Raw genomic sequence first — 23,696 nt, forward strand, 5'->3', positions numbered from 1 at the left:
TTATCTTCTTCCTTTGCAACTTCTCTAAATTTACCTCCTGTTTTGATACACAAGCACCTTAACTGAGACTGCTATGAGAAAAGATTAAATGAAGTTAATTTAAGTAAGTTTTTCCAAAGAGAATGGCTTATATAGTTTCACCTTCGTTCCATCAGTCCCCACAAAATTGCCAAATCATTGACCAATGTGAGTGTTTTTTTAATCAAGAAAATAACTTTTTCCCCAATATGCAAAATGACAGGAGAAATGTTATGAAACATTCTGTATCAAGGCATTTGCATTAATATACAATTTGAGAAGTTAACTATACCACTAACAAGTTTCAAAAGTAGGGAACACCACATAAAAATGAAGAAACTAAAAATTTACAGATACTAAAATGAAGAAAACATTTCTGTAAAAAATCATTAAAAGAGGAAAAAACCCAATAAATAAATTTTAAGTGCTGAAGTGAGAAACTCAGAGTAAAAAAGAATGTAAGGTAGAAAATAAGAGTACAGGAAAAAGTGATTACAATACTTATTTTCACAAATGGATACATGTACTATAAGCAGGAAACAATCTCAAAGTCATGTTCTTAACAAGTGTCTATCAAAGGACTGAAGCATTTCTCAGAAGTCCTTTCTGGCATAGCTATTTCCATGCCAGGGAGGAAGCTACTACTGTACCATAATTTTGAGATGAGTGCTCAGACTGAGCACAGCAGTCAGGCTGCTCCATTAGGTCTGATGAGAAGCAGCACAGACAGCTTCACTACCTGCTCAGTGTCTGGCTTTCAGTAACAAAGACAAGAACCAGCAAGAGACGTCTCAGGTACTTCTGTATAAAAGGGACAGTTCATTTCAGCTCCTGCTGGTGTATGGCTATGCAAGCAACCTAGAGCCTAGATACCCAAATCACACCAGATGGTTCAAGCTCTTGTTCCTCCTGCCCAGCAGTAAATGGAGCACCCAGCAGGGAACTGAACCAGTTTACAGCAACAATACCTGTAGAAGATGGAAGTAGTCTGGAAGCACAGAGGACAGTCCACTCAACTTTTGCTACAGAATTTAGTCCCTTCTACCCCACCCTCCCCAAATAAAAACGAGTATTTGCCAAGCACAAAGTAGGATTTCAGAGTGGAAGTACCTGCAGGACCTGACAAGTTAACAGGAAGTGATGGACCACTTGAGCTTTCAATAGCTGTTTAATGTTAAACATCTGTTGGTGATGGTTAGCTCTGATAAGGATTTCTAGAGCTGCTAACAGGGTTTCCCAAACACCGTGCTGAAAAACAAAAAACAGGAACACAGCTTCAAAAATATATTTGTGAGTCTAGATACTGAGAAAAAAAACCAACAAACACAAAGTCAGGTTAGTCTTACATCTAAGATGATGACTAAATGAGTGCAAGTGGTCAGGTCAGAACAAGTTAGAAAGTAATCAGAAAAGTCACGCTTGTACAAAATTAAGCATGCTTTAATGATTAAGCTACAAAAAAATTTACTTGTCTAAAATTAGTCTTTTACATTCTTAGCTATATTAACCCTAAACAGTTATTTTCAACAGTTCAACTCCAAGAGAAAAAAGGTCCTCCTTAGTTTCTCCACAAAAAAAAATTATAAATTCAATTAAGAAGTCATATGCATGCAGCACTTTCACAGAATTTCATACACTAAGGCTACTTCCATCATTAATCATAGGAGAGTGATATTATAAACAGCTATTCAAAGAAAAACAAGGAACATTAATTTTAGAAAATCATAGTAATTAACTAACTACAGCTACTCTTCCAGTTACTAACATGTAACTGGAGAGATAATTTCAGACATGACAATACTTTATTTTTTTTTAAATGCTAACTTTTAGATCTGAAGTATTTACCTTTGCTTTAGACCATATCTTCCAGTCAAGCAGCAGCTTTTCTAGCAACTGGACATCTTGAATAACTGCAGTAGAATCCGGGTCAAGCTGGAATTGCCCATTTTCATTTACATAGAGAATCTCATCACTGCAGCATCCTTCAAGGAGAGTCTTAAAGAGGGGGAAATTTTTTTTGAGTATCAAAACAAAGCAGTACAATTGTTCTATCCCAATTATAAAAGTTAAAATATTTAAAGAGACAGCATACTCTTGATAGGGAACACATATCTACCAGGTCAACACTAATCTTGCTTCAAATCACTGTTCTGTCTTTGTAAAAGCAGCGCCAAATGTATAATTAAAATCTCAGAAGTTTCTAGATTTGTCCTAATATTGAACAAAATATCAGGTTTAGAAGAAGACTTTACCTTCAGCATGCAAAATCCAACAATGCATTTTGGTTTGATCAACACCCGACGAATCATAGAATAACCATTACAGTTGTCCATCTCCTGTATTCTCTGTTGATTGTATTTTGTTAAAGATAGTATAAGTTGTAGTGCTAAAGCTTGAGTGTCTTCACAGCTGCTAATCTCTACTACCTGAGGAAAAGGCAAATTTAATAAGACAGTTTAAGTGGGAAACATCTAGAAAAAAGCTTTGTTGCACTCCTAAGTAATTTAATCCATAAGTAACTACTTATGGATTAAGTCTCTTCTAAACCATTTGAGATTATGTACATAACCTTCATTTTGTCTGTGTTCACATTCAGATATTATACTTGAAGTGATAATTTCTACTGTGCTAAATTATGATCTACTAAGGAGATACAAGTCCCATTACGAGAATCCCTTTCAAAGAAAAAAATCTGTTCTAAATAAATTTTAAGTAGAAGGTACTTGCCATACTACAAAGTCACAAGGTCGTGAAATACATGAGCCACTAATAAGAACTGTTTGCCCTGAAAAAAGTATTTTTTGAAGTGTTTAAGCTATGAAAAAAGGTTCCTGAAATTCTGAACTAAGTCTAGGTGTAAATGTCTAACATTGAAGTTTTATTTTATCCATAAAGAGACCAGCAAATTTATAGATGAAGACCATGAATCCTTTCCCCCTCTTTGCTTTCTACAATTCTTGAAGTCCAAGAGCAACTAGTCTTTTTACAAAAAAAATACAAGAATGAAATCTCACATTAATGAGATTTCAGGTCCTATAGGTTCTCTTGACATGTACCTGTTAATTCTGTTGCACTTACACATTTATACACCTGGATTATAAGACCTGTATTGTCTCACAGTTGATCTATCGTTTGCTTGCCTTACTGATGCAAACAGTCTTCAGCAGGATCTATAGCAGATACTCAGCATAAATTTACATAATAAAGTAACATGGATTAGGATTTTCACCTCAGAGTTCACTGTCAGTGCTGAAATTACAACAGCCAGTGTTTTTATAACCATTATCTAATGTGCATTTGTTACTACTCTCACCATATCTCTCAGAGCAATACCAGAGGCATATAAATCAGACAAGTCTTAGGCCTACGGTAGTATTTTCAATTAACTGTAGTACTTCAGAGACTGCTAGCACAAACATCAGCCTCTCCATGTACAGGTCACAGTTAAGCAGTAACTAAGTTAAGGCCTTACTATTTTTCAAATAGCCATTTTTCTTAGGATAAGCCTTTGAAGACAGGTGAACAGTTATCACCAAAAAGCTCTCACAATTCACTAAAAAAAAAATAAAGCTTTGTGCACCATGTAGTTTCATATTTATTCACGCTTGCATTGTGAATATCCTGTGGTTAGAGATATGTAATGAATTTCTCAAAATGAGAGAAAAAATATAATCAGTTCTGAAGCATCCCACAAGATAATCTCTTCTGATATTTAAAAGCCCCATTTCTAAATCATAATATAGCTCCATCTTACATACTGGCAATATTATAAAAGCCATAATACAACAGAATTATAATTACATTTCCAGTTTAAGACAACCTGCATGATGCAGTCTTATGCTGCAGGTATTTTCCACAATTTTTCTTTAACAGAAAAGCATCACATAAAGAATAGAGCAAGGCAGCTAGAATAATGTGATTTTCTACACAAGATACAAGGAAAATTTTATATGGGAGAACACATACACACACCCTACTCCTCCAGCCCCCTTACCCTAGCAAAGAGGAAAACAAATGCACCAGTTCCTCCAATTTCATGTAGTATGCTCTGAAGAGTTTTATATTCAACTGGCTGAAGTGCTTTTAGGTGATGAGAGTCCAACGCATTGCTCTGAACTTCTTTCAAACTGAAAGGTCTCTGAGAAGGCACAGTTTTCACTTGACCTTTCAGTCTAATGACAGGCTCATATATGGTGTACTGACCAGGGCAGCTTGTGGTATAAACAACAGCAAGACTCTCCTGAAAAGAAAGGAATTTAATTTTTTTCAAGAAATTTAAAACAACCCCCCCACCCTGCCACCAAGGACACAAAAAGCCCAACACAAAAGTAACCTAACAGCAAGTAGTAACAACTTTGGCTGTTCATTTCTACTTTACCATTAACGTGCACTGAGGTTGCATGTGGATGCATGTACACTAAAATGCAGCAGGATTCTCAAATCTTAGCAAATGCATGCAATAGCTAAAGCACAGAAAATTAAGAAAACACTAAGGAATTTCACCAAGGATCCCCCTCTCATCACCTTAAGAATTACATAACTGTTTTGCATAAAAAACAAAGTTACTCATAAATTTAAGATAAAATGAGCATATTGAAGTATTGAGTAGAGACTTTCCTTTTCTAAAATGGCAAGTTCAAAATATTGGTGTTTTTTAAAATCTTCTCCAGCTTTTTGTTTTAATTCTATTCTTTAATCAGTTTTGTCATAAGAGAAACTCAACACAAATTTCATTAATGAAGAGACTTAAACCAAAACCAAAGCTCCTTTGGAAAGTAGCTAACTTTTTTTCACAGAAATGTAAAATTATCTTTTTTGGAAGGTTATTTAAAATAGAGAAATAATTTCATTTAAGGAGCTTGCACTCTATGCAAATGTGCAATGATCGATTTATCACTTGAACACAGGGCTCTTCCCTCTGCCTAGCTGGTTTTCCTTAAGGCAAAATAAGCTTATAAGTTGCATGACTGATTTGTTAAGCTCTTATCCAATTCATTTCTTCTTAACCTACTCAAAATTTAGTACCATTGTCTACAGGGATCACATCCAGACAGAATGAGCCTTTGCCTACAGCTACAAAAGGAAATCAGAAAAATCCCTCTAGTGGGAACAATTCATACAGCAAGAACTACTAGTGTATGAATTCCCAGAATATAGCAGCCTTGACTGATAAGCAAGTTTTATTTTATTGTTCTGCTAGCAATAAGTATATTTACACCTGCATCTGGCAGGGCTGTTTTAGGCAGGAAAGATGAGAAAAGCAGTACCTCCCAGCTGGAAAATTACTTTTCAGCCAAACGTGATGCAAACTTAATTCCTCCAAAACCTTCAAGGAATTTGGATTAATTCTTTTGCTTCCTTAAAGCCAGATAAATCCTCATTTCTCCTCTTCTCTCAGTTTTAATCTTAAAAGGTTAATTTAGCATTCCTTGGCTACTTTTCCACTTAATGGAGGGAAGAGCTATGTATCCATCCTAAAGCTTTTGGAGGCACCTGTTTATCCACTATGATTTAATGTGCATGAATTAATGATTTAATGTGTGTGATTTAAATTAGTTATAGATGCTGGAACATCTAGAAATTTTCAGAACCCAACCTAAAGCAAGATGAAATGGTCATCCTGTGTGGAGGTCAGCTCCATTAAAATAAGTAGGAAGAGCCCCACAATGATCTTAATGAGAAGAGGATTTGATCATCTCTGTTTTGATCAAATTAAGCACTTTGCGAAACAGCAGGAAACACATTCCTACTTTCTTAAAAAGATTAAGGACCATTTTAAAGTAGAAACTTACAATTAGAGGCCCAACATCCACTTCCTTTTTTGTCATGAAGAGCTCCTTAATTTGTTCACATTGTAGAATCTCTTTACTTATGTACTTTGAGCAGTCAGTCAATGTTTTGCCATATTTACAAGGCATTACCGATGTGAAGTCTGGGCCACACGTGTATAAGTAAAATGCTTCCTCTGGTCCAATATTTGCACCTAAAATCCAGAAAATAATCTTTTAACTCTTTACTATACAATAAAGCAAAATTCATACACTGGCTAATAGAATCAGAGACTTTACTAAGAATGTCACCAATTGGATTTTTTAGGCTCTGATGATGAAACAATCAGTGCAGCCTAATGACTGCTATTAGCTACAGTAGATCAGTGACTTCTGACACATCACAGGCCAGATTAATTCAGTGGCAAAGGCAACTGAAACCAAGTCAGGAAAACTACCTGCATGAACTGAAGATCAACATCTCTGAATAATTTCACTTTTTAGAATTAAAAAGTCATCTATCCAAGCCTCCTCAAAGCTTTCAAAGCATAGCAAGATTACAGATAGCAACAAAATGCTGCATTGTCTTGGAGACTTGGGCAGTGACTGAGCAGGATGCAACAACAGCTCACTACAACTGATGGAAGTGGGAAAAAAACCATAGGAAGTAGGAGAGCAAATAAACCTTCCTCTCCTTTCTGGGCAGCAAATCTTGGGTCATCTGTGATCTGAGAACACAAACTCAAAAGAAGCATCCAGAAGGAATCAGGTCTGATGTGTGGGTGCGTGACAACTCTACAGCAAATCCAGGGCTCTCTGGATGCACCAGTTACGCAGGTGGCAGGCAGGTGGCAACCAGACCATGTAGATTCTACAGGTTACATTTATGACAAGTTTCTCACCTCTAGCACACAAATGCATAACTGCACACACAGGACCTGCATGCACCACACATCCTGGGCAAACTGATCTCACTTGTGGAGCAGTCCTGACTGGGACACATCATCTGAAATGCCAGGTGACAAAGCAGCAGGGTTCCAGCCTTCAGCATTAAGCAAACACCCAGAAGTACTAGATAGGACTTCCCAAGGAAGGAGGAGAATTATACATCTAAGAAATCTCTAAAGTATCACTACAAGTTCCAGGAATAAGCTTGCTTAACTCCGAGCATTCAGTGGTTCAGATTTTGTTAGCTTTTTAATATGCTTTATGCAATTTGAAGCTAGCAGGTTAGCAGCAGGAAAGTGAAATCAATTTTCCAGGTAAGAGACTGAGTGCTTTAAGAAATAAAAAAACAATAGAGCAAATATCACTATCTCTCTATCACCTACTCCAAGGTATTATTTTAAAAAATTCTAAGAAATTTGCCAATTTTGGGACTAAACAGGAAGCAAGAGAATATGGCAGAAGGACACATTAGGAAGTATCCAATACTGAAACATTTGCCTACATTCTCCCTGATATATTATGCTGCTAAAGGTTGTACTGCTGTTTTTACTGTAAAAACTTGGCATGTTAAAAAAGACATTAAAATAAGCAATTGATTTTGGAGGGGAAAGAGGAAATGAGCACTCATTCAAGGAAAAAGCATACAAAAGTACCATTAAATAGAAGCAGATTTCCAAGATCCCATCTACCCGACAATCGAAGCAGATCTTCTTGGGATGATGTGCAATGGCCAATCATGCAAAATGTTTTGTTGCTGTCAGATGATAAGCTTGTTTTCCTTGGTAGTGCAAAATCTAAATTAATCTCACATTGCCTAAAAATACATATAAACAAACAAATTGAAATATTAAGAACTGATCAAAATTGCTATCTAAGATATTCAGCTGAAGTTTAAAATTCATTTCAATATTCAGTAGGTGAGAAGACATGCTGTCATCAACAATAATTTACTGAAGTCCTCTTCAACATCCAGGCACCTTAACACTCAGTAACATAAGATATATGCATTCTAATATTGCACAGAACAGATGAATAGAGTCCCAGCTAGGGTTGCCATGAAATCAAGTTTTCCTAGCTCTGAAGTACTTTTCTTCTTTCCTCTGACCTCAAAGAGGAAATAGTATGTAACACTCTACACACTTCTAAAATACCACAATTTTTCAATAATTTCTACTACTCCTAACAAGTTAAAGTCCTTTGAGCAGGCTAATACACATTGTGAAAACTGTGGTTCCCAAATGCTGGAAAACACCACGTTGAGGATTTGCTTGGACCAGGAAACATTGTCAGAACTGGTGAGCTGCACAGCCACAGGCAATAAGCCTGATGCTTTCAGAAAGCATCCAATTAACTTTATGTGCCTTTACATAAACATAAGACTGATTAGACTGTAAAGGTCATTCAAAGCTTCCTGAAAGAGCCTATTAGCAAACTAGCAACTAAAATTTATATATAGAGAGGCCTCAACAACTACACATGGGGAGAACACTATAGTATTTTTAGCTTTCCCCTATATGTCCATATTTGGACTCTATTGAACACCAGCATGCACAGACTTAACATAGCCTTCACAGATTGGACTTTAGGAAGAAAGGCTAAAGACTGTGATATTTAATAAATTCCTATTTCTCTAACCAGTGAATAATTCATGCAGGCACAGGCTCACTCAACCTAGTATCAGGTACCTCATTTAGGAGCATGGACCTCAGCTTTGCAGTGGAAGTAGTACTTCTCACCATCAGTTCTTGTCTGAAATATTTTTTATCTTCTTCCCTATTCATTTTTCTCAGTGGAACAAAGTGACTACCTTTTCTCCTACTCCTCTTAATTCCTACTTCCAACAGTATTGCCTGACTTACACCTCCTTAATTTGGATTCAACCAGATACATTATACCTACTGCTAACTTTATGCCATAGCTTATTTTGGATCTTACTCAAAATCTTGTAGTACTTGCCTCTTTCACTTATTTGTAATGAAGAAAAACTAATGTCTACACCGGTCCATGGTATAAACTGACAATTCTCAAAGTAATCCATGAATATTCTGGATATCTCTAATATTCCAAAGAATTCCTAACAGCGTAACATACTCCCTCTCCTATCCTACTAGGAGATTACTCAACCTTAACTGCAGCTTGCACCATAATAATACAATGTTTTCTTAACAGAAAATATCTTTAAAAGAAGATAAATATCTAGGTACAACTTATGTGTTCTTTACCTCTGACCAGAAACCCAGAGCAATAGCTTTCCATGGAAATTTTTCTTGCCTTCTGGCTTCTGCAGGTATTTTAATGCCAAATGCTGCCACCTGCCCACAAGGAAAACATTCCCTGGGGATTCAGCCTGTGCCAGCAGACCAGCTTTCATCTCGTCATTTGGATCCATGCACATACTATGTAAACAACAAAAAAGAAAAAATGAGGGTGTGTGTTTTCATATTTTCATTTAGAGCCCAAATTTGCACATTTTGACATCAGTTAATTTGAGATTGTGTTCCTTAACTTTGACAGGTAATTTTTTTGATCACAGTTCTATTTTTAGAGTACTCAGCATAAGGTAGGGAAATCATCACAACACTTTCACCTTTATTATTTAACTTGTCTGCATAAATCTGCTTACATTTAAGATAAAAATATCTCTATTTTAGAGAAAAGTTGAATTCAATTTACTGAAAAAATGCAGGTGCTTTGAACACAGAAATAAAGGGTTCTAAAATTGCAGTTTTAGACACATTTCAAGGATACTTAAGGATTATTTACGAGAACTAAATTAGTGCTAAAATGTGCTCAGAAGATTAAAATCAAGACTGTCCCAGTAAGTATTACACAGCAGCAATTTTCACAGCTGAAGTGTGAAAACCTACAGCTGCAAAAAACTTCTCCATCTTCTCACCTTTATTGTGTCATTTCATTAGAACTCGAATTGCTACTTTGTGGGCAGTTATTTATAAATGACTACATGAAACATGCAAGACCAGAGCTTAACAGTTGAAGCTGATAAACCTATAGATTTGTATCCAACACACTTACTTGATGTGTGCAAGATGTCTCTACTATAGAAATTAGTTCTCTACTCTCCACCAGTACTCTCTGCAAGTTGCTACTACAGGTTACAATACAATATGTCCACAGGACTGCTTCTGGACTAATACACCATACCGAAAAATGAATGCTCCAGTGTTCAAGTCTGCCCAAACTTGTATCATCAGAGCTTTGGAACCCAGTGAAATGATGTGAATACAGCCATCTTCAACAAGTTTGTCTCCCAGGGTTACATATTCCATTCCTACAGACTTTGTTTCTTCTAGAAATATAAACATGTTGCAATTACAATATAATACAAAAACAATGCCTTTTACAGCATGTATCAAGGGTGAAAAGAAACCGTTCAGGTACTGCATAGAATTGGGTTTTGTTTGGTTGAGGTGGTTTGGTTTTCTAATTGGTTTGACTAATAAGCATTTTTCTCTTTAGAAACCTAGGTCTCAAACAGAAATAGAGGAACTTAGCACTAACTCAGCAGTTTATATGTTTCTGTTTGTAACATATAAATCCACTGAGCTGAATACACTCTAACAATGATGCTTTTGACATATCAGATTACATTCCTATGTTGAACTATCAGTGTGCACCAGAAATCTTCAGATTTTTCTTCACAAATCATCCTACTCTTTAAGCATGATCAGTATTCTTACTTTACCAAGCAAAAGCACAGACCTAACAAAAGGAACTCTAGTGATTTTCAAGGTTCAGGGTTGGGTTTTCCCTCCTTCTCTTTAAATACAAAAAGAAGGAAAAACGAGTAAAGGTATTCTAAGTGTTGTGAATGGAACACATTTTAAATAAGGAACGTTCCCTTTACAAATTATAATCCAAAAGATTCTGCTTAGAACAGTTTGACAGCAGTTGAGTCCCTACAAAAGTCTAAACAGAAAATTATTTTACATCTGTTGGTATTTACATGGTGCACACACAAGGAAAGTTAAGAGGACTTATACTGAGTCAGCCTGAGGCTTGATCATCAATACATGAAATCAAATAAACTCAAGCAGCTGTTTTCTATAACTACAGCTGCAGCATTTATTATTTTCATCATAACATGAAGTAGCATAAATATTACTGAGGTTACAAATTCAATGAGAATACTACATTTCTTAGGAAGCAGGCATTAATCTAATTCAAGAACTAGGGTTGGAAAGGCTGTATCTCTAAGTATATGGTACAGTAGTCAAAAAAAATCAGAAATACTACCACTGCTTTTCAATATCGATCATAAAATTTCAAACTTTTGTGTACAGTACATAGATTGGAATATTTGTAACCAGAATCCTTTAATGCTACCTAAATAAAAACAAAATACTATATCCTCACCTGTGCTGTCAAAACTGTTCTCTCTTACAGCTATGAGTCTGCTTCTCCTCTTGACTTTTTTCCCCTTTTCTGTTGAATTTTCTGCTTCATGAGCATACTCCAGACGAAACCACAGGGAGACACTGAAGCCATCAGACATGTGTGGCCAACAATTTTGCCCAACTAAAGGCAAGTGAATTGGGGCTACATGCCAAGAAGAAAGTAGCTGGTGACTCAAGTTTTCACCATCTGCCTCTTTCTTACTCTGTGATAATTTTGCTCTTTTTAGTAGTCCAGCACTTTTATTGTTGGAAGTGACAGCACATTTTTGTGAGGAATTGCTGCTCAAATTTGTGCCATTCAGCAAAGGAAAGGCAAGGTATTGTAATGGATTCATATAAATATTAGTGTCTACAATCTTCAATACACCCTTGAGTAGTACCTCCTAGAAGAAATAAATAATAAATGAGAAGAAAAAATAAACTGTTTACACCATGTAGTCAAGTATCATGCAACTAAATAGATGCCTACTCCTCATTTAAACCTGGACTCATGTTTTACCAAGAGAAGTGAGTTTGCATATCCAAACCTAAACACACTGGCAAAGCGTTAGGTAGCAACTTCAACAGACTGTGGCCCAACAAAGCTTTGGGGATTTAGTCTGGGCAGAAGAGACTTCAAGTTACCATGCTAAGATATCTGCTGAAATGCAGCAGGTGGTCATTGCACAGTCTCATCTCACTCCTGTTATGTGCAGCATAAAAAGACATCACCTTTTACCCTGTGTTTTAAGGCTGGTTAAGAAAGCACACACAGGCCATGACTTTGTTATTGCATAACCAGTAACAAAACTAGCTGAGCCCTTAAGCCAAGAAGTTTCTCCTGTTATTTGGCTGATAATTACACACTAGCATTGAAAAATTGACTTGGGACTCTTTTGTTTGGTTTGGTATTATTTCACACTGCCCAGTATTTTTTTTTCTTTTCTTCCACTTATTTTTCTACAGACTCTCACAGAAACCAACAGAGTTTGGTTTCAGCACTATATCCCACAGAAGCGGTAGATTCCAGCATCCCACCAACCAACTCAGGACACGTTTGAAAGTAATTCCTGCTGCTAAAGCATTCTCAAAATAGTGAGATGCCTCATAACTTTAAAGGAATTGCTCCTAATTTTACAGTATTATTGTTTTGTCATCCATAACCACAATGTCAGTCTCCTTGAGAGGATTCTTGGTTTCTTGTGCTGAAGAGAGTTTCCAGGACCAACACACCCTTCAAAACCCTTCTCTTCTCATTTCCTCTTTCCTTTTCCAGTTTTGAGAAGGAACTATTTCTACAACCAAATTTTATTTGCTCTGATCAGTTCAAACATTGCTGTGTATCTCCTTATTTCCCCAAATTCTGGGACACAAAAAGATTTTCTTTTCGCTTCATTTTTCTCATTAGACCTCTGAATTTTGCTATGTGTTAGTCCATACATACCGTACAAGGTGTCTTCTCCAAAAATATCCTCAGAAGAAGAGTTAGCTCTTCTGAACAAGTCTGTGAACTCATCAAGGAAACCAGCAGATCTACCAGCACCATCTGACATGCTAAAAATAAGGAGACAATAATATTGCTGAAATGGATTTTTTTAAGTTTTAAAGACTCATATTCTATACTATTATGAGGAAAGATTAATTTGGAATTGAAAGTGTTTTTCAAAACCATTTCAGATTAAGGAACCAATAAAAAATTACAAGATGAATTCTAAAGAGGTCCAACAGTACTTCCTGACACTATAATTCAAAATTTTATTGAATCAATCAGTGCTATGCTAAATTTTGTCCCAGGTCTGCAAAATAGAGTGAAAGTCTGAGAACCAAGTGTCTGCCTGGCAAAGGCTCTCCCCACAAAGTCACCATGGATCCAAGTCCTGGGATGGGTTTACATCACCTCCTGTTGTGAAGCACCCTCAATACATAAATCCACCTTAGGGCAAACATTTCACCTGCTTCCACATGCTTGGATTAGCTAGCTGCTTTCCAGTTAGAAATAAAACTCAAGGCATTATCAAGATCTGGGTTACAAAGAAATTGGAAATACAGGCTTACATTGTGATGGAATGAGAATTCATCAGCTGCTATTTTTTCCCAGCAGTGTTTAACACTGTCACACTAGTGTTTATGGTTTCAATTGTCATTTTCACATCTGCCAGTATTTCTTTATTTCCCCTAACTCAGAAATAACCCTATATTTACACTAAACTTTCTTGCAAGTTAAAAAAGCAGCTGCATAAATTCACACGCCAATGAATTTCCTTTGTCAGTTTTGCATTGGCACTGTTTGACTGTGTATACATTAGATTTTAAAAACCAATATTTAAGTTACTTGGAGCTTTAACTCACCATGAAAACTAGATTCTGTTTGTGTCAATATATTCAGAAATCCTCCCAAAAGGTGTTTAACAGCTCCCTGTACAAAAGAATAGGAAAAATCAATATCTGAAGAATATCCCCCAGCTCAAAGAACTAAGAAATAAATTCTTCTAATCAATTCCTGCCTGCTATTGATTTTAATAGTAATTTAGATTATTTGAAATTATGGACTGTTTTTATATTTGCCAATGAACAATCTTTTGTGCTGTGTACAGTTCAGTTGCAGAAGAGAGACTTTGAATGTCATATCATTATCTTTTGCAGGAAGGATACTCAATTTAGTTAAAAAAGGCAACTAAAAGAAACTCCAAAGGATCACGAGGGCACGACCATTTGTACAACTAACTTCTAATACAAAGTTATGAAGAAAAAAAAAGCATAGAATATTTTTCAGGTACATGATTCATGGTTTCGAAAAGTACATATTCAATAAAAAGTTTAGAATGCTTACATATACATACAAGCAGATATCTGCCCTTTTTTCCTTAAGGCCCTGACAATCATAAAATCTATCTGTAGGGATTGAACAGTCTTGATAAAAGAAAGACACCTGAAAAACTCAAAAGCTTTGAAGGACAGATACCTTTCAGTAAATTACTTAGCTCCTGGTAACTTAAACGCAATGCGGTTGACAATATCAGTCATTTACACTGTTTCACATCTTATAAAATCCCATAAAAAGTGAGAATATTCAAGATCACTCTATTAGGTATGATAAAATTAAAAATACACAACTGCTAAACTGCCACCTCTGGTAATAACATTTTTACCTGTTCTATAAGGACAGTGGCATTTCTCTCCTTCTGATTGATGATATTCAGGCAGCTTTGGAATACATGAGCAAGCACATCTAAACTTGCATTACCAGCTGAGAGCAAGTTTAATTCTAACATGCAAATTTCAGGATACATTAATTCTCCTTGATTGATGTTTTCAGCCAGGCCACTAAAATAACCCGAAGCACCAGCACATCCTGATTCCACCTTTGTGTCTGCTCCTAAAAAGAAACCACATGTGTCTTACTGAAACTTACTCAGCTGAATACAGTTTGCATATTTAAGCAGGACATCCAAGGACATATCTCCAACCTTCTCACAGGTACAAAACAAAAAGAATCACTAGGTTATAAGCAATTTTCAGAGATTAGCATAGTTTTATATTCTGCTTCAGATTTTTCTATTTTCCTGCCAACACAGAAGGGCAAGGATGCAGTTTCTCCCATTACACAGTCTTAAACTATCTGGCTTCATTTCCTGGGAATTGGACACATACAGAAATGGCAAAATATGCAGTTCATGAAACACTACAGCAAAATCATTGCAACAAAGCCCCAAGCTTCTACACAAACTTTGAGCTTGCCAAGAAAGGAGACAAATATAAATAATTTCATATTAAAAGGCTGGATGAAGCAATTTGTTATTTAACTCTGAAAATGCACATGACAGAATAGCTGCATGATAATCAAAGAAAAAACCTCAAACATGTAAGCCTCCCTGTCACATTTTGGAGAGACTTTAAAATAAATTATTTAAAATTATTTGGTACAGACACATGTTACATGCCAGTGTATCATGGAAGTTTTTCAGATTAACTTTTTAATTCAGAAATGCTTTAAAAATACTATAAATCTATTGATAAAGCCTAGTCACACAGGTAAGCAGCAGTAGTTTGATGCAGTTCTATAAAAGGCTGTTGCTGCTCATGCTGATCTCATACCAGAACATAAGCACCCAGGTGTGCTCAGCACAAAGGAAAAAAATTAAAGCAAATTCATGTTTAAAATTAATTACACAAACAGAATACAGCAAGATACGTGCACATCAATTGTTTAGAATAATGAGATATGTTGTATAACAAGGGGGCTATCAAGTCAAATGAAGCATGTGATTGGGAAAAGCCAAATTGTGCTTGACAAACCTGATTGCCTTCCACAAGCCAGAAACCTGCTGGGTTGATATGGAATGAGCAGTGGATGTCTACCTGGATTTCTCCAAGGCTTTCCAAAGTTTCCCACAGGCTCCTCCCAGATAAACTGATGCATTAGGGTGGAGACAAGGGGTCTGTGCAGTGGGTGGGCACTGACTGCCTGGCTGCACCCAGAGGGGGTGGTAAATCCTTTTTAAACTGGACAAGTGGGGTCCAAACTGTCACAAGTGGGGTTCCCAGGGATTGATATTGGGCCCAATGAAGTTCAATATCTTCATGAGTGATCTGGGTGATGGGATCAATCCACCCTGATGGAGTTTGCCAATGATACCAAACTGAGTGGGGAAGTGGGCACTTGGGAAGGGAGAGCCACCCTGCAGGAAGACCTGGATAGGCTGTAAGAGTGGGCTAATAAGAACATTTTAAAGTTCAGCAAGGACAAATGTAATGTTCACATGGGAAAATAGAATCCAGGAGTGCAGCACAGACTGGGATCTGCCTGGCTGGAGAGCTGGGGTCCAGTGGGCAGCAAGCTCAGCATGAGTGAACGTGTGCTGCTGTGGCAAGGAAAGCCAATGGGATGCTGGCCTGCATCAACAAGGACATCATCAACAGGGATTAAAAAACCTTTATCCTACTCTATTCAGAGCTTGTCAGGCCACATCTGGATTGCTGTGTTTGGTTATGTCCCCACTACACAAAAAAGACAGGAGGGAAGGTTGAGAGAACTGGGCTTGCTCAGCCTTGAGAAAAGGCAGTTTAGAGGACATCTTATCACCATTTAAAAGCTGTCTACAAAGAAGGTAGACTCCTTTTTACAGTTTAGAGGACATCTTATCACCATTTAAAAGCTGTCTACAAAGAAGGTAGACTCCTTTTTTACAAGAAGTCACATGGACAAAGCAAAGGGTAACAGGTACATGTTACTTCTGGGGAAATTCCACACAGACACAATGAGGAAGTTTTCCCTAATGACAAATCAGACATTGGAAAATATCTCCCCAGAAAAGTGGCACATTGGGTACTTTAGATCCAGATGGACAAGGTGCCAGGCTACCTTGTCTAGATTGTGCTTTTGTGAAAAAAGGTTGGACCAGATGATCCTTGGGGTCCCTTTCAATCTAGTATTCTATAACATAATTAGACTATTTAATTTTCTTTACAATCCTAAAGAAAAAATTATGAGCACTGATTTTCAGAAAAACTACTGGTACATATCTCTGGAGTTTCTAGATCACAATAACACACTTGAGCAACATTACTTTAGAGCAAGAGTCACATATACCAAAACAACCAAGACAGAACAATTTCTGTAACACTCAGAATACTTATCTCTCCATTTGTAACTCCATCCTACTGGAAGTAAATAAAGTTAATTATTTCTATCTATTAAAGGTGCTTGCACTGTTTTGGTACATCTCAAAAGACAAACAAGCTTTGCTATATCAAAAAGACAGCTTTGTATATTCAGAAAGTTCCCATTTACCTTCATTCTTGGTTTCACTATCATCAGGATTACTTTCACTATCTGCTTCATATCCTTCCTCTTCAGCAAAAAGCTTAAGACTACAGCATTGTGATTCTTCAGTTTCTTCAGAAATTTCTCCAGGTTGTGACACAGGCTCCTTCTCAGTGTAATGGGTCTGTACAACACAACCAAATAGACTGTCATTGGTCAGAAAAAATATCTTTGGATCAGAAAAGCAAATAATTTAGAACTGTCCAAATGCCTATTTTCTCCAAGCCCACTGGGGAAAGAAACAAATTAATCATACACTTCCAAGAAACCTGAGATATGTTAAAAATCCTTCATTATTCTGTAAAAAACTGAATCTGCAAAGAGGGATTTTTCTTACTAACTACCAGATCAAAGTTTTAGGAAGCAGAATTAAAACTGTTTCTAAATCACTATCACCATCAGCATGCACCTTGACATTCACTGAAAGGTGAAGAGGTGAAGATGTCTACAGCCACTAGGGTCACTCAACATTCCCATTTGAAGCCCTTCCTTTAAGAGTTCATCACACTGTTGTGAGATGAAAAAGCATGACTCATTTCTCAGCAGTAATTGTGGGGACCATATCAATAAACAGCATTCCACTTTGGTATGAGAAGCAGAGATTTCATCTTCAACTATCACAATAATCAAATACATCTAAACATTTCCTATCAGGTTTAAAAAGACCCAGAGAACAAATCTGAGAAAATCTTGCATTATTCAGAATGAGACTGTTTAGCTGGTGTTTCATACCTTTTCAATTTTTTCTTCAGAATGATCCAGATCAGCAGAAAAAGTGCCCAACGCAACACGAAGCAGTGAATCAAAGAGAGGCTTTGCCAAGTCAGTTTCTATCACTTTTGACTGAGCAAGCTGCTCTCTTATTTCAAGTAAGATATCATCCACACAGGTATTCTGTGTTTTGGGGGAGAAAAACATTTTGATTTGAGTTACTTTTTCAAGCTAAAAGAAATAGTCTAGCTCCTTCATTTAAGAGTTTCTCCTTTGACCTACACTAATCTGACTTTTCATCTAAAACCACCAGGTTTCATCCAGTCTCTTGAAATAAGAAAGATTCATCCTATATGTCATGACAAATTTAATTGGAACCTGCACACTGAAAAAATCTGGCAAAATGCTGCCATTTAAAATTTGCAGGTGAAAGTGCTGTTTCAAAAATAAACATTTTTGAAACAGCTTCAGGTACACTGTGCATTCAAAACACACCACATTACTAACAGTTGACAGAGTGTGGCATGTCCAAGATCATAAAAACAGTGAATGTTCAAGACAGAACTCCAGTTTCCAGGTCTTTCCTGCACTTAATACCTCCTGCTTTGCAATAAATTGTCAAGTAAAATTCAAGACAGTAATTAAACATTAAAGAAAAGTGAAGGTGTCTTCTGTGAATTAACAACTTCTTATGGAATACTGAATTATTCCACCTCTAAGGCTTAAGGAATAACTTTTTCAGGTGTCCTTTCAGTATCTGTGCCCTTCAGTAGTTTTTTCTCAAGCACCACGCTCTGCTCAGAACCATCCTCAAAAACAACATGAGTCACTAGGTACAGTGGCACCATCATGCCTACACAGCTTTCCTGCAGCATCCCTTTCATATACATTCTCCACTAAATACTCTTTCTGAAAAGAGTCCTACTCAAGCAGACCACTACTCTGACTACTAAGCTCATTATTTAACCGTGCACTTCCAGTACTATACAAAAAATGGTACCATAAAAATTGCATAAAGTTTTTACCTCCCTAGAAGAACTTTTCACTAAATTACTGTTAAAATAATATGAAACAAATAGGAGCAAAGGAAGGTAGACAAAGTTGCACAGTACCTGGTGAAACATCTCCACTTCTGTCTTCTGCTGCACGGTGCTTGCACTGTGTAGGCAGATGGTCAGCAGAGCTTCTAGAAGTCTGATGCCTTGGAGTGCCCACTCAGTCTCTTCTCTTGCAGAAGTCCTTGTCCCTTCAAGATTGGCAACTGAAGTACCCAAAGTGTGTTCCATACTCACAGGGCTGCCACAGGAGCCAGAGTCAGGCACCAGCTGCTCAGCACCAGCAGGACTGCCAGAACTATCAAGCTCCAATTGCGTCACCTCTCTGCTTTTAGCCAGCTGAACAGAGTCATCCTTGCTGAGAAGCTCAGTTCGAGGACTCCCATGTGAACTTCTGCTGCTTTCACTCAATACTCTCTCCCTCTTTTCTTGCTCCTTTTCTTTATTTTTTGCAAGTTTCTGAATTATCAGGATTAGTAATCTCTGGCATGCTTCAAAGCCTCCAAGTCTATGGAACTGTCTCTGGAAAACTGAACTATACAAATAGATGCAACGACACATGGACCAAATATCTGCAGCCCTATGAATATGTTCCAGAGAGGGCAAAGTGAGGCTTTCCAGGGACAGATATGGTAATTTGTGGCCTAATGGCTCACTGGCTGTACTATCATATCCTGATGTATCTTCACACTCATTAGCTGAATCCAGATCACCATCTGCTTCTTTACTGATACATAAAAAAGCAACACAGAGGAACAGGTTTATTGTGTTGACGTGAATGTCTTGGCTGACAAACTTTTTCTTTTTTGGGTAAGCCTCCTTCAAGCCAGCATAAAACTTGCTCAGGCTTTGAGGAACTTCTGAAACAGCGTGCTGGATACAAAGAGAAGTGGGCAAGTCAGACATAGATTCCTTTTGTTCACTGTTCAGGCCTTCCAGTTCTGGTGTTGCTTGGTCTTCCTGCTGATCATCAAGGCAGAGTATCAAGGTCTCCAACACCTTCAAAGAATGGCTTCTTAATGTATCTAAGTAATTTAACTCAATAATTTGATTCACTCCATTACAACTCAGAAACAAGTCTCTAATTACTCTGCAAAAGAAAGCATAAGAAATTTACTTTATAAAGCACCCAAAACCTCATGTAAGTCAGCACTTGCTATAAATCACTGTAAATTAAAGAGAAAAGGAACTTGTCTGCAGCACTCTAGGATCCCAACTCAGCATTGTCCAGCTTGTAGTGGAAAATTCAACTTTTTTCTGAGATATAATGGAGGAAATATCTCCCTCTAAAATGCAGACCACAAAAATATATGATGCTCAAAACACTAAAGGTGGTTAATTAACTCTATTTATGACATTTACTCTTTAGTGGTATTTCCTTGCCCAAATTTTTTATTAGAAAATGAAGCTATTTCCCTGTTTGGTGATTTCACCAGAAAGCAGTGATTCCTTCTCAAATAAACTTGATGACATATTCCTAACTGTCTACTAGGTGCATGGATGATGAATTTCAGATAAATTCTGGAATACCTTTCAAGAATAAGTTTTTGTGCAATTGTTATGTCAGCATGTCCAATATCAAAAAAACTTTCCATACATTTGCTTCCAAGTCTATTTTTCCCTTCTTCTACTCTCCAAGTATTATATTAAGTTCATACAAAATTTAGGGTAAGGAACTGTGAGGTTTTTAGCATGCTATATTTGCTTGTAGATATCCACCTTACTTACCTCCCATCCCCTTCCCACAGGATCAGATTTACTCTAATCAAGTTACTCTAGAATGAAATGGATCATTTACTTATTTATTCCCACCTTTAAGCCAGTAAAAATAAAAGGACATTTTAAACTTTTCTCTTCATCTAAGCTTTATTTCTCTTACCTCTTTGCCACTAAGTACATTTTTAAAAATTAAAGCTTCTGATACTGTTTAGGTTAGAAGTTAAAACAGTATTAGATAATCCCTTTACATAAACTGGAGTACTAGCCTACTTTTTGTCTTGGATAAACTCACTAAATTGACTTCAGGACTCCAAGAGAAATAAAATCAATCTTTCCTGGACAAAAACACACATTCATATTCTGAAAAAAGTTCCATACATTTATTAAACAATTATTTAATCAATTTAACAATAAATAAAAAGTATCTATTGTATGCCTTGGGAGAATGTTTGTGCCTTTTTTGTGTTTTGGGGTTGTTTTGGTTCCTGTTCTTTAACTGTGCTTAAATGAACAGGATATTCTAAGTTAAAAAACAGTTATTACAGGAAAAGTAAACATCAAGCCTTATTTTTGAAAGGTGGTTTCTATAGTGACCATTCTAGAAGGAAAAGGGAAACAGATCAGAAAACTGTGTATTCTAATTCCCACAGAAAAATGACATATCAATCTGTTAAACATTCCTGACTAATTTTAGAACCAAGAATGAGGAGGCAGAGAGCATGTCACACTGGACAAAGATTTTATTTGTTGCTAGAGTTTGGCTTGTTAAAGACCATAATTCATGAGTAGAGAGCCCTCACTTCCTATAGTTTATGAATTTAGGCTTGTATCCTGTTACTCAAGCATTTATCTTGTTGCCACCTGCAATAGGAAAACACCACCTACAGTCCAAATAAAACTTACATTCCAATCAGTAACAAATATACAAAGCTCTGTACCTAATTAGCATGTTTCCCAATAATAAACAGAAAATCAACCAACCTGGATTTTAGCAACAGAGGGAGCATCTGCAAATAAACCTGAAGCACTTCAGAAGGCAAATCCTGGCTATGGTAACCGCACATGAGTTTATCAGCTGTACTCAGTCCGAGCTGCTGCTGAGCATGGCAAGCTAGCTCCACTCCTCTCTGCAGTACAGGATTATAGATACAGTTATACAGTTTCCACTGGACCACTACATTTCCCTTTTGAATTAAGTGGCAAATATGGCTTGCAATCTGCGCACCACGTAGTTTGTCTTCTTCAAAAATGACATCCTGATAAGCCTCCAGTGCATGCCATCTCAACAACATATCTTCAGATCCAGTGCTAGGCAGAATTCCCTGAACTCTGCAAGAGGAACTAGATGTGGGACTGGCATCACTGGAGTTGCCCTGCAAGGCATCTTCCAGCTGAGCAAGCTGATCACAGTCAACAGTACATATATTGCATGATGCCTGTATAATTTTTGGAGAGACTTCTGCTCCACCCAGTTGATCCAATATGAATTTGTTAAGGATGTTTAGTATGTGCTGTTGAAAATTTTTTAATATTGGCAACTTGGAAGCATGGAGCAATGGGACAATCACAGACTTTGGGTCCATACAACAACATATTCCTACATTATGTACACCTGAGAGAATCTCAGAACAGGTACTGCTCAAAGAAACTTTCTGCAACAAGTGCAAACACTGGTGTGCACAGACAGCAATGCAACAGCATCTCTCAGGATAATCAACTTCTCCATCAGCAGTTTCAAAAGGATTTTTGGAAGCTTGGTTTTTAAAAGCAGATACAGAGAGTCCAGAGAGATCTCTGTGGTGATTCATGAAGTGAGAATACTCACATCGTCTGTGCCGCTTTCTTGTACACATTGATTGATGGAGCTGCTCTGATTTCACTTTTTTGACAGTGCTGATTATTTTCATGATGCTGTTGATCAGGGCTTTCAGATGCTCTGAGGCTTCCCCAGGCACTCCCTCATTCTTCATACACAGCCATTCCATTTGAAGCACCGTTACTTCAAACAGCTTAAATCCCTGCTGCTGTATGAACTCATGAACCAGATCTATAGCTTGACTAAAGTAGAATGGATTGGAGGCTGCACTTTGAAGGCAGCAGATCAAAATCTGCAAGACCCCTTCTATAGCCTCAGGTAAAAGCAAGGCTCTGTGACGATATCTAGAAAATATATAGTCCTCCTGAACCAGCTGCTGTAGTGTTTTCTTGTATCCTGGAGCAAAAGGACCAGGCTGCTTTTCCAAGGAAATTCTGATTTTTAATGCTGCTTTAAGTAAGTCTGTTAAATTTCTTCGTAAATTGTCAGGCATTGTTTCTGTATTGCTGATGTCTAAAGACATAAGATGGAGAACTGTTCGAAAGAGCATCCTCTGGATCAGAGCCACAGGTTCTTCCGTCCACCCTGCAGAAACTACTTCATTTTCTGTGTTACTACTGACATTACAGGAGTCCCCAAATCCTGATAAGAACTCTGTCAATGTGGGCACAACACTCGCTGAAAGAGCAGAGCTGTGATTCAAAGCAATATCAAATTTACACACTTTCTCTAGGAGAGACAGTAAGACATGGCATAAGTCAAAAGGAGAGTTATTCATGTTGCTCTCAGACATTCCTGCAGCTGGCTCATTCAAAATTTCATGTGCTGGAATAACTTTGCTGGAACCTTCTAGATTAGGGACATTGGTATTAGAACCTGGTACCACTTCGGGAGGCTGGCAATCACTTCTACCCCCAGGGCAGCTGTCCCTAACAGAAGAGGTTAAAAAGGGCTGCAGTAACTGGGAGCGTCTGTGTTTTGTTATTACAGCAGTCTTTTCATCAGAATTGCCTTCGGAATCCGAGGTGGACAGCTGGGACCTCCTCGCATCCCGCACGGAGTAGCGGTGGGTGGTTTTGCGGAGACGGCCGCTTTTACGAGATCGAAGATTGAGTTTTACAGAGGTCTGAAGAGGTGAATGAGTGCTTCCATCTAAGTTTAGTTTTTCCTGAGTAGATTTCACAGAACTTGTATTATTCTCTTTGGTCAGGCATATGTCTACTGTAAAGGGTATATTAAAATCTATTGAAACAGAAAGATAACAAAGGAACATTAGAATATGTAAAGCATTTTCCCTTATTTTATAGTTAAATACTTCCAGATTTAAAATACACAGCAAATTTGTATCTTAATAGGTCATGGTTTTGCATGCACCTGTATCAGACATTTTCAGTATAAAACAGGCAGCAACAACTCATGTTTAGGGTTGGTTATTTTTAAAGC

At 37.2% G+C, this 23,696-nt stretch overlaps 1 protein-coding gene across 2 annotated transcripts in view; it reads right to left on the reverse strand.

The window, feature by feature from the left end:
* The window catches only part of LYST (lysosomal trafficking regulator), a 77,580-nt gene that overhangs the window by 36,192 nt on the left and 17,692 nt on the right, over positions 1 to 23,696 (reverse strand). For both annotated transcript variants that reach the window (XM_036379710.2, XM_054514213.1), the window contains exons 5-20: positions 21,419 to 23,495; positions 18,776 to 19,808; positions 17,685 to 17,846; positions 16,920 to 17,076; positions 14,278 to 14,504; positions 13,478 to 13,544; positions 12,573 to 12,682; positions 11,109 to 11,532; positions 9,897 to 10,041; positions 8,957 to 9,130; positions 7,388 to 7,548; positions 5,811 to 6,001; positions 4,013 to 4,258; positions 2,271 to 2,444; positions 1,864 to 2,013; positions 1,129 to 1,266 (exon numbers count right to left, since the gene is read on the reverse strand). In XM_036379710.2, coding sequence (XP_036235603.1) covers positions 1,129 to 1,266; positions 1,864 to 2,013; positions 2,271 to 2,444; positions 4,013 to 4,258; positions 5,811 to 6,001; positions 7,388 to 7,548; positions 8,957 to 9,130; positions 9,897 to 10,041; positions 11,109 to 11,532; positions 12,573 to 12,682; positions 13,478 to 13,544; positions 14,278 to 14,504; positions 16,920 to 17,076; positions 17,685 to 17,846; positions 18,776 to 19,808; positions 21,419 to 23,495 — 5,636 coding nt within the window. The remainder of the gene's footprint in view (positions 1 to 1,128; positions 1,267 to 1,863; positions 2,014 to 2,270; positions 2,445 to 4,012; positions 4,259 to 5,810; positions 6,002 to 7,387; positions 7,549 to 8,956; positions 9,131 to 9,896; positions 10,042 to 11,108; positions 11,533 to 12,572; positions 12,683 to 13,477; positions 13,545 to 14,277; positions 14,505 to 16,919; positions 17,077 to 17,684; positions 17,847 to 18,775; positions 19,809 to 21,418; positions 23,496 to 23,696) is intronic.

Source organism: Molothrus ater, chromosome 3, assembly GCF_012460135.2.
Source record: "Molothrus ater isolate BHLD 08-10-18 breed brown headed cowbird chromosome 3, BPBGC_Mater_1.1, whole genome shotgun sequence".
Classification (NCBI taxonomy): Eukaryota; Metazoa; Chordata; class Aves; order Passeriformes; family Icteridae; genus Molothrus; species Molothrus ater.